The sequence below is a fragment of the Mustela nivalis genome (assembly GCF_964662115.1).
Source record: "Mustela nivalis genome assembly, contig: HAP1_SCAFFOLD_2520, whole genome shotgun sequence".
Taxonomy (NCBI): Eukaryota; Metazoa; Chordata; class Mammalia; order Carnivora; family Mustelidae; genus Mustela; species Mustela nivalis.
Genome location: NW_028134145.1, coordinates 39,113 through 57,701, shown reverse-complemented (window position 1 = coordinate 57,701; position 18,589 = coordinate 39,113). Strand labels below are relative to the sequence as shown.

General features: G+C 36.6%; 1 protein-coding gene across 1 annotated transcript in view; it reads left to right on the top strand.

Annotated features, from left to right (window-relative positions):
* Nucleotides 1-1,792: 1,792 nt before the first annotated feature.
* LOC309858462 (LON peptidase N-terminal domain and RING finger protein 2-like) overlaps nucleotides 1,793-18,589 on the top strand; it is a 34,509-nt gene continuing 17,712 nt past the window's right edge. The window contains exons 1-6 of the mRNA XM_082751144.1: nucleotides 1,793-1,925; nucleotides 14,700-14,822; nucleotides 16,758-16,916; nucleotides 17,447-17,648; nucleotides 18,029-18,128; nucleotides 18,411-18,525. Of these exons, the coding sequence (XP_082607270.1) occupies nucleotides 1,857-1,925; nucleotides 14,700-14,822; nucleotides 16,758-16,916; nucleotides 17,447-17,648; nucleotides 18,029-18,128; nucleotides 18,411-18,525 (768 nt within the window). The 5' untranslated portion in view covers nucleotides 1,793-1,856. The remainder of the gene's footprint in view (nucleotides 1,926-14,699; nucleotides 14,823-16,757; nucleotides 16,917-17,446; nucleotides 17,649-18,028; nucleotides 18,129-18,410; nucleotides 18,526-18,589) is intronic.

The window sequence follows — 18,589 nt, the reverse complement described above, 5'->3', positions numbered from 1 at the left end:
TGCATTTGAGGAACTTTCACTTAGTCTTCAGTTGGAAATGATTAATCTGTAATTATATTTACTGTATAATGACATACTCCAGAGATAAATCTGAGAAGAATCTAATAGAATTCTACAAAGAACTTCTAAACAACAAAATGCTCATTTTAAAACCATATGCTTGTAGAGACATCCATATTTCATATTCTAAGATGAAAAACATAAAATCTCATTAGAGATCATAACCAACACATGAACATTTTCAATTTATTTTGATTATAGGGAACACCAACTTTGAAATTTAAGGAAATGTCCCTTCTCCCAAAGAATTCCATTCTTCTAATTAGTAGACCAGTGTTAACAAAAAAGTACTAAATTATTACTGTTATTTTTAAATTTTGTCAATAAAAAATTTTGTGTGAAAATTTGTTTTCTCTTTTGTTATATAAGTACGTGTACAATAGCCTTAAGTTTCTTCCTGGCCTACAAAACCTAAAATACTTACTGTTTGGCTTTTTGCAGAAAAAAAGTTGTTGATCTTTACTCTAACCAGTCAATGTTATTTTAAAAGATTCAACTTTTCTTGCTAGATTCTCCATTTCTGCCATTTCTTTCCTCTTTTTCCACTTTTTTTCCTTGTCAAATTTTATATCACACATATGTAGCAATAACACAGTCATAAGTAGTCCCACCATGTCTTGATATAATATCCTTTTGCATGAGTTTGTTATGCACACTTGCTCACTTACCTGCATAAACTAAGAGGAGACATGGTGGCATTTGGAAAGTAACAAGTGCCTAGTTTGAGAGAGCGTCAGGGTCTAGGATTTGGAGCAAACTGAAACAGGTATTAGGTAGAGAAATGAGAACACATTAGGTACTTAGAATATTTATTGTCAATTAAAATGCATGCTGTTGCTCTATAACAAAGATGCTGTGATGAGTATAGGTAGACTGAACCAGGTCCATCAGTATGAAAATGGCTGTGATGGTTCTCCTTTCATGAGCTCTGGCTTTGTCACTTTCCCATTGTACCTTGCCAAGTCAGGGACTTCACGTACCATACATCAGCTCACAGAGTCACTCTTGACTTCTGTGTAGGTAGGTGTTTCCCCATAGTCTCATACGAGCAGTTTTCAAGCTTTCTTCTGTTTGAGAAAGTATTTTTTCCCCTTCTTTTCTCACTTAAGAGGACATACTGTAGATACAATTATGATGGTAAGTCCACATCTGTGCAGTTGTAGAAGAAAACAAATTATGCGTTTTTGTTTCTTGAGTATGAATTTCCTTGTGTACTTTCAAGAAATTTATTTATTAAAGATTTTATTTATTTATTTAACAGAGAGAGCACAAGCAAACAAAGGGAGAGGGAGAAGCAGGCTCCTCACTTAGCAAAGAGCCTGATGCAGAGCTTAATCCCAGGACGCTGGGGTCATGACCTGAACTGAAGGCAGATGTGTAACCCTTTGAGCCACCTAGGCACCCCTCAAGAAAGTTATTTTAACTCTTCATTTTTAAGGCCTAGTTATAGCATTAAGATGATTCAGCATTTACTAATTATTGTAGATTACGCTATGCCTAGTGTGTTTTCGGCAGTCTGTATTTCTTGGTGCATTTTGAAGTCTTGTTGATACGCTTTCTGTTTTCCTGAGAGAAGCTATGTAAAGTATACTTACCAAGCTATTAAACCACATATGATTTGAGGGAGGAAAGATTTATTTTGCCTTTATGTTTATTTTCAAATTTAATTTAATATTTTTTAGTGACCTAAAGATTTATTTTTAAATGTAGTCATTTTAATTTTTTTCTATTGCCCATGTCTTTCAGCTCCTAGAGATAATTCGTTATTGCTGCTGCGAGCAGAGTTATATTTAACCATGAAGAACTACGAGCAGGCTCTCCAGGATGCCAATGCAGTTTGTCAGAATGAACCTCTCTTAACTAAGGTATTTGACTTAGGTATTTGTTGGCTTTGGAGATAATAAATGTAATTTTATGGAATTTTCTTAAGAATAAACTAGTGATTGTGATTAGGTACCTACACACAATGTTCATTTCCTTCATGATAGTAGTCTAAATGTAGCAATCCACTTCGTAATAAGCCAACTCAGTTTAAAAGACCAAAAAGTCTCTGAAATGGATTTAGTTAAGAAACGCTACTGGGTATTTACCCCAAAGATACAGAGGTAGTGAAATGAAGGGCCATATGCACCCCAGTGTTCATAGCAGCAATAGCCACAATAGCCAAACTGTGGAGAGATCCAAGATGTCCTTCAACAGACGAATGGTTAAAGAAGATGTGGTCCATACACACAATGGACTGTTACTCAGCCATCAGAAAGGATGAATGCCCAACTTTTGTATCAACATGGATGGGACTGGAGGAAATTATGCTGAGTGAAATAAGTCAAGCAGAGAAAGTCAATAATCATATGGTTTCACTTACTTGTGGAACATAAGGAATAACATGGAGGACATTAGAAGAAGGACAAGAAAAGTGAAGGAGGGGGCATCAGAGAGAGAGATGAACCATGAGAGACTGTGGACTCTTAGAAACAAATCGAGGGTTTTAGAGGGGAGGAGGACGGGGGATGAGTGAGCATGTGGTGGGTATTAAGGAAGGCACATATTGCATGGAGCACTGAGTATCATATGTAAACAATGAATCTTGGAACACAACATCAAAAACTAATGATGTACTGTATGGTGACTAACATAACACAATAATTAAAAAAGAAAAATGCTTTGATTACTTTTAGGAGATATTTAGCTGAATAATATGACTTTTTAATAAGTGAAGATATAAACACAATGATAAAATTAGATAAATTTGTGAGTAAAGGGGAAATGCTTAAAATTACACTTTAGTAAGTTCCTATAATAATCATGATTAACAGTTGGGCACTAATATGCATGGAACATATATATGTTGTTAGTGAAAGGTAAGTGTTTTGTATGTATTTTGGGATAATTTTAGCCTATGTTGGAAAGGTCTAATATTGCTTTCTGTGATGACACAAAATAAACTTTGTTAATATAAAAATGATAGCTGAGAGGTGTTTGGGTGGCTCAATGGGTTAAGCCTCTGCCTTCAGCTCAGGTCCTGGGATCGAGCCTCACATTGGGCTCTCTGTTCAGCAGGGAGCCTGCTTCCCTCTCTCTCTCCACCTGCCTCTCTGCCTACTTGTGATCTCTCTCTGTGTCAAATAAATAAATAAAATCTTAAAATATATAGTTTAAGTTGTCACTGAGGATTAAAAAGATAAACAATGATAGTTGTAGCTTTTTCATGAATCTCTGGATTTATAAAACCCAAAAGAGATTTTAAGGTTTTAAGGAACTCGTAATGAAATTAACGTGGATCACATGCTGTATTAGCTAGTACGTAAAAATACTTTGTTCCTCTGTATTACTTTTTTTTGTTTTAGAAACATTGAAGAGGCATTAACTCATCTTAATAGAAAAGATGCCCTTCTTTCCTTCCTTCTATCCAAACTTCCCCTCTTTAAAACAAAATGTTTTCAGCTTAGATTGAGTGTTAAATTGGAATTGGGGATTAGCCCAAGAATGGGAAACAAATGTTTGTTGGACTAAGCCCAGAAATCTGTTTTTTTGCTTGCTTGCTTCACTAAAAACACTTTCTCCTCCTTTTTCTGATAACTTTTCTCCTGTTCCTTGATCTACTAATCTTCTGAGTTAATTTCTGTCAGTAATGATTGAGCCTTAATTGTTATGAATTATAAGTTTAATATTTCTGACTGACAGGAGACCTGTATTGTCCTGTGAAGCTTGTTTCTTCTCCACAGTATTGATTCTTTGAGCTAAAAACTTGGCAGTGTCTCTGTGGTCAAAGATAGACTTAGATATTACAAAGTTACATAGGTAATTTTAACTGTAAGAGAGCCAGAAAAAGAGTTACTAGTTTTGGTGATTTGGATTATGCCTTTAGGGTTTATTGCAAATCTGTGGACCTCAATTCTTGGTAAGTGCCTAGTGAAAAACAACGTTAATAGAAGTATACCCTAATAAATCAACTTAAGATAATGAAGGATAGAAATTTGTTTCCAGGTTAATACTATACCTAAAGGATTAGGGCAGAAGTGACTTTGGAAAGAAAGTAAGTTGAAAGGACTGAGGGAAGGATGAAGTGTGTAACTGTGGTTGAGATGACGGAAGCACTTGTAGAACCAACTTTGAGTTTTCAGTTGGAGACTCCTATACCAGTGTGTTTTATCTAGGTAAAAACTGTCCTTTCCAGCCATCCATCATGGCTGATACTGATTCAAAGCTTTTGGTGCAAATGGAGATAAACCAGTACTAACAAAATATTTGCCCATATGAGAAATACAAGTAGGCATGTGGTAAGTTTGATCTTATCCAAATGGGTAAGCATACCTGTGCTTTTTATTTTATTTTAAGATTTTATTTATTTATTTGAGAGAGAGACAGTGAGAGAGAGCATGAGAGGGAGAAGGTCAGAGGAAGAAGCAGACTCCCCGTGGAGCTGGGAACCGCATGAGGACTCGATCCCAGGATTTCGGGATCATGACCTGAGCCGGAGGCAGCTGCTTAACCAACTGAGCCACCCAGGCGCCCATACCTGTGCTTTTTAATGCTCATAAAGTCCTATGCTGGTAAAATAAGTCTCAACAGATTTCAAATTATTGAAATCTTGAAGAGTATGCTTTCTGATAATAGAATGAAAAGAGTAACTGATGACAATAAAATATTCAGGAAATCCTTAGATACCTGTTTTAATCAGATTACCTCTAAACAATCCATGGAATAAAGAAGAAATCACAAAGGAAACTAGGGACTATTTGAAATCATTGATAATAAAGGCACATTACATCTAATTAGTCATATGCAGCTAAGCAATTCTTTGAGGGAAATTTATAACAATTGTAAATGATTAAATAAATAAGGTCTCAAAAGAGTGATCTGTTTCCTCCTTAAAAAACTAAGAAAAGAAGAGCAAATTAAAATAAAAGTAGAAAGAAATAAATAGAAGAGCTAAGAGTCAATAAATAGAAAACAGAAAAACAATAAAGAAAGGCCAATGAAACAAAACCTATTGTTTTGAAATGATCAGTGAAATTGATATACTTCAGATTAATCAGGAAAAAAGAGAAAAGATACAGATTACTAATATCAGAAATAAGAGGAGCTATCACTAAAGATCCCACAGACCTTAAAAGAGTAAAAAAAAGGAACAATTTTATGAACAATTTTATACCAATACATTCAACAACCTAGAATTAACAAAATCCTTGAAAGATACAAACTACCAGTATTCATTCAAGAAGAAATAGAGAACCTCAGTAAACTTATCACTCTAAGTTGTAGTTAACCACCCCCCCCCAACAAGATATCATGACCAGATGGAATTACTGGTGAATTCTATCACACATTTAAGGACGAAACAATGTCAGTCCTTCCAAGACTCTTCAGGTAAACAGAAAAAGAAGTAACACTTATTTTATGAGAAAAGCATTATTATGATTAAAAAATAACAGGCAAAAATATAAAAAAATTTAAATTGATATCTCTCATTATCTCATTTGAAAATAAATTTTTATGTATTGACAGAATGAAAAAAATGCAATAAATGAAGAAGATAAAGCACTTGATAAAACTGAATGCCCTTCATGTTAAAAACTTTGTATGAACTAGAAATGGGGGATTTCCTCAGTCTGATAACCATTATCTATGAAAACCCTTACAGAAAACATCATACTTGTTGGTAGGGAATGGAATGCCTTTTTGCTAAGACCAAGAAAAATAAAAGGTGTTTGCTTTTACCACTTACCAATAAGGTACTGGAGGTCCTAGACAGAATGGTAAAACAAAAACAAAAACAAAAAACAAAGATTAAAAAAAGAGAAAAGAAAAGAAATAAAAGACATAAATAAGAAAGAGGAAAGTGTAATACTGTCTATTCACAGTTGATATAATTGCTGGGAAATCTCAAGAAATTTACAAAAAGCTTGCAGGATATGAGGTGGTATGCATAAATGAAACTAATCATACTCTACTCACCAACAAGAAACAATTATAAAAATGATATTTGAAAAATAATACTGTTACAGTAGTTTTTAAAAAATGACATATTTAGGGATAAAGTTAATGAAGTACCTACAAGATCTGTATACTGAAAACTACAAAACATTGCTGAGAGAAATTAAGTATCAGTAAATAAGTATAAATATGGACAGTGTTCATGGATCAGAAGACTCAATGTTAATAAGATGACAGATTCCCCAAATAAAAACAACACAGCCCCAATTAAAATTCTCGTATTTTTCTTTGCAGATTTTGACAAATTGGCTTTAAAACATACATATATTTATGTTTTTATATATTTCCACACATTTATGGAAATACAAGGGACAGAAGAGCCAAAACTATTTAAACAAATAAGAATGGATTGCAGGAAAGACACTACCTGATACCAAGACTCACTATAAAGCTACAGTAATGAGACCTGTGTAGATTACTAAAACAGAAGACGGTACAGAAATACACCTACACATAAGTGGTGAATTAGTTTTTTACAATAGTGCAAAAATAACTCTACAGGGAAAGGATGATTTTTCATGATTTTAGTAGGAGACAATTGAATATCTATTTGCCAAAAAAAAAAATGAACCTCAACCCTCTCTTTATATTGTATATTAAAATTAACACTAAATGAAGCATAGACTTAAACATATAGTCTATAACCATAGCATATCTGATTCAAAACATAAAAATCTCTGACACTTTTTGTAAAGCAAAGATTTCGTAACCAGGACACAGGACAAATTGTGAAAAAAAAAGAAGGTAAATTTGTCTTCATCAAAACTGAAAACTCCTTTCTTCAAAAGATGTTGCTTCAAAGACAAAATGGCAAACAGAATGGGAGAAAATGTTTGTAATACATATATCTGGTAAACCATATATCATATATAGCGCATATAAAGAACACTTACCAACTCAATCATAAAGTAAATAACCCAGTTAAGTAATGGGCAGGGACAGATACTTCACTAAACAAGACATAGGAATATCAACTGAACACATGAAAAGAGGCTCCACATGATTAGTCACTAGGAAAATTGCAAATTAAAACCTCAAGGAGATACCACTAAATACCCACCAAAATGGCTTAAACTTAAAAGATGGATCATACCAAGTGTGAATGAGGATATACAATGTGGTGGGAATGCAAAATAGGGCAGCCACAATGGAAGACAGTTTTGGAAGTTTCTTTAAAGTTAAGCATACAGCGGTGTCTGGGTGGCTCTGAGGGTTAAAGCCTCTGCCTTTGGCTCAGGTCATGATCCCAGCGTCTTGGGATCAAGCCCTGCATCAGGCTCTCTACTCAGCAGGGAGTCTGCTTCTCTTCCTCTCTCTGCCTGCCTCTCTGCCTACTTGTGATCTCTGTCAAATAAATAAATAAAATATTTAAAAAAAAAAAAAAGACTTATTAAGAAAAAATAAAGTTAAGCATACACTTCTAATGTGACCTAACAATCATGCTTTTAGATATTTTCCCAAGAGAAGTAAAAAGATGTTAATGTGATATTTATAACAGCTTAATTCGTAATAGTCAAAGACTGAAAATAATCCATAGGCCCCCATCAACATTTAACAGAACATTTGTCAGCAAAAAAATTGCAGACTGGGGGGGGGGGGGTGCCCAACACTCATTTCCCCCACAAAATCAACAAAAACAATAAATAAACAACTATAAAGCAATGAAAACAGCTCTGGACTACAGTAAAGCAGCAGCAGCAGAAACTCTGTAGAGCCCCAGAGCTAAGGATGGCCTCAAAGAAAAGTGTAGGAAGTATTTTACCTCTGTCACTCCATCTCCCAGTCCAGAGCAGCTCAACAGCAAGAAGAATCCCCTCAGAGGAATTTCATCCCATGGGGTAAAGAGAACCAGAGGACTCTTTTAATCCTTGTCATCACCATGAGCTTCTGCAGGCTTTGCTATTGAGGACCGTAATACTCTTGAACCAATGCTGAACCCTGCTGATGGAGCTGCCCAGAATTCTGCCTCAGGGTTTCCTTCCCAGGGCTAGCATTGTTGTTGTGGTGACACCTGCCCGCTGGAGTCCAAGTTACTGCCCTGCTCTCCAGGACTAGAATGCTACAGGGCCTCACCATCTACAGGAAGCAGAGCTGCCTCTGTGTTGTGGCCAACCCCTTCAGTCCTAAGCCTTGTCACTGACCTACCATTTCAAATCTGAGCTTCTGCTGCTCTGCACCCTGCATTCTGGGTCCGAAGTGATGACTTTGACCTGCTACCATTGGGTCAGGCTGCCATTGCTGTGTATCCCACCCCCTTGGTCCTGAGTTGAGGCTATGTAGCTGCTGTTGTGCCATCACTGGGGGCCATATAGCTGTGCTCTGTGCCCCACCCCCTTGGTCCTGAATTGGGATACCTCTTTGCCCTGTTACCACTAGGCTATCTGCTGAGGCATCTCACTCCCCTAAACTCAAGTCACTGCAAGAAGGTCCAGAGACCCAGATGCCAGTTCCACAGGTGATCTGCACACACTCTTATACCTCAGATAATGTCATCAGAGCTAAGGGAGTCTGTGACCATATCACTGAGCCTGTGACCCCAGCTTCTCTGCTGCTGTGAATGCCAGCACACCATCACCAAAGGGGATCCTCTTGGCTAGAATTTAACACCCATGGACAACATAGAATAGGGTGATCCCTGCAGGCTTTACCACCAAGGACTCCAACAGCCCTAGCCATCACTGCTATCACAGACACCCACAGGATGCCTACGGTCTTGGGTGTGGAGTATTCCCACAGCCTTCACCAGTGTTGGACTCCATTGCCAGATCTGCATGGAGACTGCCACGGCACCCTAGCCAGCCTGTGCCCTTGCAGCCAACTTTAGAGGAAAGTCTTTCCCCCTTGAATCTACCTTGTCCAGTCAGAAAACCAGTAAGGAAATAATGGACTTGGACTACATTTTAGGCCAAATGGATCTGATAAATACATATAGGATATTCCATCCAAGAGCAGCAAAATATATATTGTTTTTCAAGAGCAAACAGAACATTCTCCCGGATGGTTGATATGTTAGGTCACCAAACAAGTCTTAACAAATTTAAGAAGATTGAAATCTTCTTATTAATTCAATCAGGTATTCTTTCCAGACAAAATGTCATGAAACTAGAAATAGTAACAGGAAGAAAGCTGGAAAATTCACAAATATGTGGAAATGAAACAACAGACTTATAAACAACCAGTGAATCAAAGAAGAAATCAAAGGAGAAATAAAACTTGAGACAAATGGAAATGGAAACACACATACCAAAACTTAAGGGGTGCAGCAGAAGCAGTACTAATAGGGAAGTTTACACCTACATTAATAAAAAATACTTTAAACAACTTAATCTTATTCCTCAAGTAACTAGGAAAAAAAAAACTAAGCCCAAATTTAGCAAAAGGAATAAAAATTAGAGCAGGAACAAAATAGAGACTAGAAAGACAACAGAAATGATCAACGAAACTACGCATTGGTTTCTTGAAAAGATAAAACTGACAAACCTTATGCTAGACTAAGAAAATAAGATGACTCAAAAGAACGAAATTATAAATGGAGGAAGCATTACAACTGATGCCACAGAAATACAAAGGATTGTAAAGGACTTTGAATAATTATATGCCAGCAATTGACATAACTTCAAAGAACAGGCAAAAATTCCTGGAAATGTCCAACTTACTAAGACTTATGAAAATATAAAAAATCTGAACAGACCAGTAATGAGCAAGGAGATTGAATCAGTAATCAAAATCTCCCAAAAAATAAAAGCCCAGGACAAATGGTTTCACAGGTAAATTCTACCAAACATTTAAAGAAGAACTAATACCAATCTGTCTCAAACTCTTCAAAGAACTCAAGAGGAAGGAACACTTCCAGACTCATTTTATGAGGCCAACATTACCTTTATCCTGAATCCAGATAAAGACACTCCAAGAAAAGAAAATTATAGGCCAATATCTCTGATGAACATAGATGCAAGACCCTCAACAAAATACTAGCAAACAGAATTCAGGAACATCTTAAAAGAATTGTATACCATGATCAAGTGGATTTATTGCTGGGATGCAAGGATGATTCTACTGTTGCAAAGTAATCAATGTGATACACCACATTAACATAATGAAGAATAAAAATCATATGGTCATCTCAATAGATGCAGAAAAAATATTTGACATAATTCAACATCCTATCAGATAAAAACTGTCAATGAATTAGGTGTAGAAGGAATATTCTTCAACATATTTAAAGTTATATGTGCAATCCCACAGCTAACATCATACTCAACAGTAAAAATTTAAAAGCCTTTCCTCTAAGATCAGGGATAAGATAAGAATGCCCTCTCTTACCACTTCTGTTCAACATAATACTGGAGAAGTCCTCACCACAGCAATTTGGCAAGAAAAGGGAGAAAATAAAAAGTATCTAATCAGAAAGGAAGAAGTAAAATTATCTGCTTGCAGATGACATGGTATATAGAAAACCCTGAATACTCCACCAAAAAACTGTTGGAACTAATCAATGTATTCTCTAAAGTTGCAGGACACAAAATCAGCATTCCAATGCTATCTGAAGAGAAATTTAGAAAGTAGTCCCATGTACAATAACATCAAGAATAAAAAAAATAGCAAAAAATTTAGCCAAAGAGGTGAAAGACCTGTATACTAAAAACCGTAAGACATTGAAAGAAGTTGAAGAAGCAAATAAATGGAAAGGTATCCTGTGTTCTTAGATTGGAGAGTTGATGTTAAATTGTCCATACTGCTCAAAGCAATTTACAGAGTCAATGTAATTCCTTTAAAAATTCTAATGGGATTTTTCATGGAAGTAGAAAAAACTATTCTAAAATTCATAAGGAAGCACAAAAGATCCTTAATAGCCAGAGCAATCTTGAGAAGAACAGAGCTGGAAGCATCACGCTTCCTGATTTCAAATTATGTTGAAAGTTACAGCAAGCAAAACAGTATGATACTGACATAAAAAATAGCCACACAGACCAAGAAAACAAAATTTAAAGCTATAAATACACCTATGCGTATGTAATCAACTAATCTTATGCCAAGGTGCCAAGAACATAAAGTGAGAAAAGGATGTCTTCAATAAATAGTGTTAGGAAAACTGGATATCCATATGCAAAAGAATGAAACTGGGCTCCTACCTTATACCACCCACAAAAATGTGCTTGGTTTAAAGACTTAAATGTAAAACATGAAACTGTGAAACTCCTAGAAGAAAACAGGGAAAAATCTCCTTGAGATTGGCCTTGGCAGTTATTTTTTGGATGTAATCCCAAAAGCACAGGTACCAAAAGCTAAAATAAACAAGTAGGAGTGTATCAAACTAAAAGCTTCTGCACAGCAAACAATAAACTAAAAAGGTAAGCAATGGAATGGGAGACGGTATTTGCAAACCATATGTCTGAGAATGGACTAATACCCAGAATATATGAAGAACTCCTCCAACTCCATAGCAAAAATTGAATAGTGAGATAGACAAAGGTCCTGACTAGACATTTTTTCCAAAGAAGATCTACAAATAACAAATAGGTCCATGAAAAGGTGCTCAACATTACTAATCAAAGATGCAAATCAATACCGCAATGAGCTAGCACCTCACAACTTGTTAGGATGGCTAGTATCAAAAAGACAAGAGATAATAAATGTGGGCAATGATGTGGGGGAAAGGATACCCTTGTCTTCTGTTAGTGAGAATGTAAATCAGTACACCCATTATGGAAAACTGTATGCAGCCCCTCTTCAGGTAAAAAATGGAACTACCATATGATCCGGTAGTCCCACTTCTAGGTATATAGAGGAATGAAGCCAGTATAGCTATACTCAGTTAGTTAACAGATAGCTACACTCCCATGTTAATTATTGCATTATTATTCCTGGTACCCAAGATATGGAAACAACCTAAGTGTGGGCAATTTAAGAAGGTGTGACACACACACACACACACACACACACACACACACAGGGATATTATTCAGCCTTTAAAAAGAAGGAAATTGTGTTATTTCCAATAATGTGGATGAATCTGGCAGGTACTGTGCTAAGTGAAAGAAGCCAGACAGGAGATAAATACTGTATAGTATTTGTCAAACAAAAAGTAATTTCCTAGAAACAGAACAGAACAGTGATTGCCAGGGCCTGGAGGGAGGGGAATATGGGGAGATGTAAGTCAAAGGGTACGGAGATTTTGAGGAACCAATATACAGCATGGTGACTATAATTAATAATGCAGTATTACATACTTGAAATTTTTCAAGAGTACATACTTGAAATTTTTCAGGAGTAGATCCTCACTGCAAAAGAAGGAAGGAAGGAAGAAGGAAAGAAGTTAAGTATGTGAGGTGGTGGGTGTGTAATTACCTTGATTGTGGGAATCATTTCACTATGTATGTGTATATCAAATCATCATGATGGATGCTATATTTTATATACATTTATATTTGTCAGTTGTTCCTCAATAAATCTGGATTAAAAAATGAATTCAGCTATCATTTTGAGGAGGTTAAATTCTTAGTTTTGGGCTTCATGACAGTATTTTTTTTTTCCTATTTGCTTTAACTCTCAAAATGTATCATTCTGAGACATTTTGAGGGGATGAACAAGGTAAGCTGTACTATGTACATTACCTATCATAACTGCCATCTGAGTAAGGTTACTGGCCGGCAAGTATCAGGTAGCTTAAAAATTTCTGGTTCGGGACGCCTGGGTGGCTCAGTTGGTTGAGCAGCTGCCTTCGGCTCAGGTCATGATCCCAGTGTCCTGGGATTGAGTCCCACATCGGGCTCCTTGCTCTGCAGGGAACCTGCTTCTCCCTCTGACTCTGCCTTCCACTCTGTCTGCCTGTGCTCGCTCACTCTCTCTCTCTCACAAATAAATAAATAAAATCTTAAAAAAAAAAAAAATTCTGGTTCACCATATGATTCACTTGCCTGAATGAAATACTATGAAAATAATAATATTTCTTTTTAAAAATTAAAAATATAAATAAATAAACAGATTTTAGTATAATCATTCATTGACACCTACTTGGTAATAGGGAATAATGAAGTATTGATCTGTTCAGCAATGTGGATGAACTTCAGAAGCATCGCATTAAAATGAAAGAAGGCACACAAATACATGTGTGATTTCATTAAGTGAAATTCTCAAAAAAAAAAAAAAAAAAGCTGTAGTGACTGATCAGTGGTTCTTAGACTTGGAAAGAGGTGAGGATCGACTTGAAGAGCATGTGAGAACATTCTGGGGTGATGGAAATGTGCTACGTTATGATTGTGGTTGTACTTACACACTGTGTACATTTGTCAAAAGTCCTATATTATACATTTAAAATTGGTGAATTTTATTATATATAAATTACACCTCCATAAAACTGTGGCAGCAAGAAAGTATAAGCAAGTATAAGTCTACCACGGAAGAGAATAGGGTATATTTATGGGATGAGAAAGCTCAGCAGATTTTTGGGATGCAGGTAAGTGGACGAAAAAACAGAGAACATTATAGTTCAAATAGTTCAAATGGGAGCTGACCTCATGTCCTAAAACAAACTCCAGAGAAGATTCAGTTTAAGCTCTTGGGAAAGGAATGAGAAAGGTGGGTTGCTTGAAACACCAGTTCATCCTGCCATGCAGAACAGTAGTGGGACAAAATAAATAAATAAATAAAAATTAAAAAATTAAAAAATAAATAAATCATATTGCCCCACCCCCACCTCCTGCAAAGAATTTGGACAGACTGCTTGGGAAAAGTATGGCTAGCAATGCATGCAGGAGGTCCCCCGGCCCCCTAAGTAAGCCCCTCTAAATCCTGATACATGGGGCTTCCAGCCTAAGGCTTGATTTCCCTACTATATACCTGAAAATCAAACCTCTCAAATAGATCCCCCTTACGTAGATGAAGGACCCAAAAAGTCTTCCATTTGGCAATGAAGTCTCTATGAGGTCAAGGGTCTGACTCAAACCAGTTGGAAACAGCACATCTTTTTAAAAATAAGAATGAAGAAACAGGGACTAACAAGAAAAAAAATTCAATAAAATAAAGAAGAAAAAGACTAAAATGCATGATCAGGACTGACCCAAATGGAAATATATGAACTGACAAATTACAGTATTGACAATACAAAACAAATTACAGTATTTACAATGATTTGAGAAAACACTGCACTCACCACAAAAAAACAAAAAACAAAAAAAACCTTCTGGTGGAAAATACTGATCCATATTGTATTTTGTTTATGTCTGTTGTAGTATTTTGTATTATATGCTTTATGTTATAGCTATTTCTGGTCATATTGGTCTTCTCTCACAAGACTATGCTCCTGAAACACAGGAACATGGTTGTGATCTGTGATGACTGAGTATCTTTAAAATTGGTAGATAGCCACTTCTCTCTTACTTAGCATGGCCCTTGAAACTGCCTTGGGCTCAAATTCCTGGTCTGGTGACTTCTGTGTTCTGTTTATAGATTGTGTTTATGAAATACTCAGATTTGCTCCAGTTCCAGGGTAGTAGACCTAGAGCCATTCCGGGTGGGTTTTTGTTTATTCTAGCTGATATGAAAATTCAGTAGTTCTAATGATTTTTTTTCTGGGGCTCTTTGTATGCAATTATATTATCACACTTTTAAAAAATGTATATCTTGTCTTTTGATGAATCCAGGGACATCATATGAAGGCTCAGGCTCTTTCTGGATTGGGAAGAAGTAAGGAAGCATTAAAGGAGTTTCTCTACTGCCTTTCTTTAAATCCTGAATGTAACTCAGTGAAGAAAGAAGCACAGAAGGTGTGATTTTTCTTTAAATGAATTTCTTTCTTAAGTCTCATTTATAGCCTTGATGTCCATGCTGAGTAACTCCTGAATGTCAGGTAAACAAAAAATATAGTTCTGAATATTCATGACAATGTGATTAAAAACACAAGGATTAATGATGAGTTTCACACGTTTGATAATGTTCGTCCAGGGATAAAACACTACGTATCATGAGATAGCACTAGTACACTCCCTGCTCCACTGAAGTAATGACATGAGCTAAGGAGGCAGGGTTGATGTGTGAGGCTAGGCGAAGCAGAGTGAGTTTTCTTAGAGTTGTAATTTCAAGCGTTCCAGTTTGTATAGGAGCCCTATAAAAGACATTGTGATAATATACAAAATATACCAGTTCAGCTGGAAAGTTTGACTTAAAATTCTCAGCCAAGCTTAGTCAGTATGATGCAGAAATATCTTTTCTCTTATTCAGGTCTTTAACCCAGTCATATTAAAGGTCACCGAGTCACATTGACTGTGGGAATCCACCCTATGTTTAAGAGGCCTTACAATAGTTGCAAGGTTAAAAGGTTTCCTCCTCTGGATGCATTCTCGTGTCCCCCAGCATCCACATCTGACAGCGACAGATGGGGGAAATTTTACCTGCCCTTTTGTTCATACCATGAGGTATGTTTTTTTGTTTGTGTTTGGTTTTTATTTTAGGCTAATACCATCACACTCTTGGCTCCTATAGGAACTGTAGTTAGCCCAAACACCTAGATCTTTTTTTGTTTTCTGTGAGAACCTTCTAGCAATACTTTTTATCCTTGTATTGTGCAGGGCACTGGTCTTTCTTAATGCTGTCAAATGATCACTTATGGGTTTTGGCCATTGTTTCAACTTGTCAAAATAATACTGAATCTTAACATTGGCTTTTCTATCCCTGACTGCTTTGTCCCACCTGCAAATTTCACAGGAACCTTAAAACATATCTCAACTGCTCCTTATAACAGCTTAAGAAACTCAGCCTGAACTCAAAATTAAGCAGATTTACAAAGGTCTCAGTGCCACAGTCCAGGTCTGGTGATGCTTGAGGTGCTTCTTGTCTTTGTGGGTGATACTTTCTCCCTGTAGCATTCTGTGAGTGGTAGGTATCTTCTATCTCAGTGCCCAAACACTGCCAGCCTGTTGATGCCCATGAAATGCGGTCATCTCCTGGGCAGACTTCTGCTGCTTTGTTGGAGCCCCTCAGAGCCAGTGCTGGGGACATTGATGTCCCTACTGAGTGCTGTTCCTTCTTTATACAGGGGTCATGGGTGCGGATGCACTGACCTGTCACATGAAGAACAGTGGCAGGTTCTTTATTATGTTTCTGTTTCTCCTTTGTACCTCTCTTAGCCTTTGGATTCAGCTGAGTCCATGAGGTTTGGCAGGACAATCAAGTGACTGGCAGTTACTTTCCACCACCACCAAAGGCTAGTTCATGGCTCTTGAACTAGAATTATGGCTCTTCACCTGGTCTCCCTTAAAGTTCTTTATTGGGTGGCTCTTGTGGTTCTCTTGTACATTGAGCGGTGTTCTAGAAATATCTCAGTCCTGTGGGTGATCACAACTCGAATTTAATTTAGGATCCTTGCAACCTTTGAACCTCTAATTTTCTCTCTTATTCATGAGACTTTTAGGGGTGATTTTCTGTAGCAGGTGTGTAAGGACCCAGCAGGAAGAAATGGTAATGTTCATATTTTGTAACTGGTAAGGCTAAGCTGGGGAGGGACTGGTAGATAACATGCCTCATCAATGCTTTATAGTTTCAGAAACTTGAGTTTTGAAATAGTGGCAGTTGGAATATGGTAATTATTCTTTTCAGTGTGTTAGGTCTACTTGGCCTTACAGTTTCCTTTGGATCTCTAAGGTATATTATGTATTTTTCAAGAGTTTTAAAATACTTTTTTTTTCTTCTTGGAAATTTTATAGGTAATGTGTGAGGTATTTTTTCCAGCTTCAGAAAACACGCATCAGAATTTGACATCTTCCATCCAAAGCAGAATACTGAACAGCAGGCTAAAGGCTCAGTGTGCCAGCCATGTAAACACCCAGCCTCTGGAAGAAGGCAGCGGTGCTGGGGGTTCTAAGGTAACATGTGTGTTTGTCAATATTACCTTGATTAACCTTTACGTAATTTGTAATTTTGAACACTTATAAGTTATTCAGATTGTGGCATTATGTTAGTTGGAATTACTTCTCAAGACTGGTTTCTAGCTCCTCAACCTGAAAGTTGAATCTTTTGAAGGAAGTTGGTGGAAGTAATGAAAACGACTGAAAGAAACATGTAGAAGCATTCAGGACGTCACACGTTGAGAACCCGAGGCATCAGGAGACTCTCGTTAATTTTGGCTTGGAGAAAAGAAAGCAAAAGGGTGATTTGAATATACAAAGATTGATGTTCAGTTGATCTGTCTCAAAAAGAATTTTTCTTTTTTTTTTTTTAAACCGTGGGAAGTGTAAAGCTCATCTTCAAAGTTAACAGATGAAACCTATCATGAAGGAAGAGCATAAGCCCTCTTTTTTCCCAGAGATTTCTAAGAAAGGCCACTACAGGATTCTTGTTTTCTGTTATGCTATGATTTCTTAATACTCAGGATTCTTTTTTCCTATTTAAACAGAATGCATCTGAGAAATCTGATGTGTTTAGAAATACCAATTCTTCAGTTTTGTATTTTATACTGGGTCTGCACTTTGAAGAGGATAAAGAAGTGTTAGAGAGCATCCTTCCAGTAGCACCCAGCACCGGTTTAAAGAGACAGTTTCCAGATGATTTGGAGGACATGCATGAGCTGAATGGCCCTGGGAAAGTACCCAAGAAAGGTCAGCAAGTGATTTTGTCATGGAGTTGTATGACTCCAGAGTGATAGACTGTTAGTTAACATTCAGTATATTAAAAAAATTATACAAATAGTTTAAAATGAATAATGAAAGGAATAGATCAGCTTTATGATGATAGAACAGTTTAAAATGACTAAGCCTACAAAGGCTTAATAGTCAGAAATAGGGAAAATTGAGTTAAAACTTTAACTTTTATTCATGCTTACGGCCCAGATAAATTATTGTTGTGTATGGTTAATCTGATAGGAAACATCTTACCCAGCATGATTTGTTATATTGGTGTTTTAGCCAGAGGAAATGCAGTTGTTGCATGTTCTTGTCCAGGTGAGCAATGCTAATAATAGCATTTCAAACTTTTTCAGAGGCAGATTCCTCACCTCAAAGGAACATGACCTCTAACGTAGGAGAAAGTCCAGAGCTCTCCATAGATGTAACTGACTTTGAGTGTGCCCTCTGCATGAGGTAAGATGACAAAGAACCTGTGTAACTCTTTGAAAAGCTCATCCTTTCTGAATTGGATATCCTAACCATAATGGGCTTTTTATTATCAGAGAAATTATGTATACCTTAGTAATGAGTGATTTATTTTCTAAAAATTTGATAAGGAAAATCTCAATGGAAAATGGATATCAGTAATTTCTGTAGTCATGAGGGAATTGTCTTAAGGAATTCTTTGAAAATAAATAGATTATTTGAAGATCTCTTTTGGACACTTTCGGCTAAAAACTCAGATATATTTTCCAGGTTGCTTTTTGAGCCTGTTACTACACCATGTGGACATATGTTTTGCCTGAAATGCCTTGAGCGCTGCCTTGACCACGCCCCACACTGTCCACTGTGTAAAGAAAAACTCTCAGAAGTAAGTATTTCTTCTGAAACAACAGGACCATTCGGCCCCTCTTCTCATCCCTCAGTAGATGCTC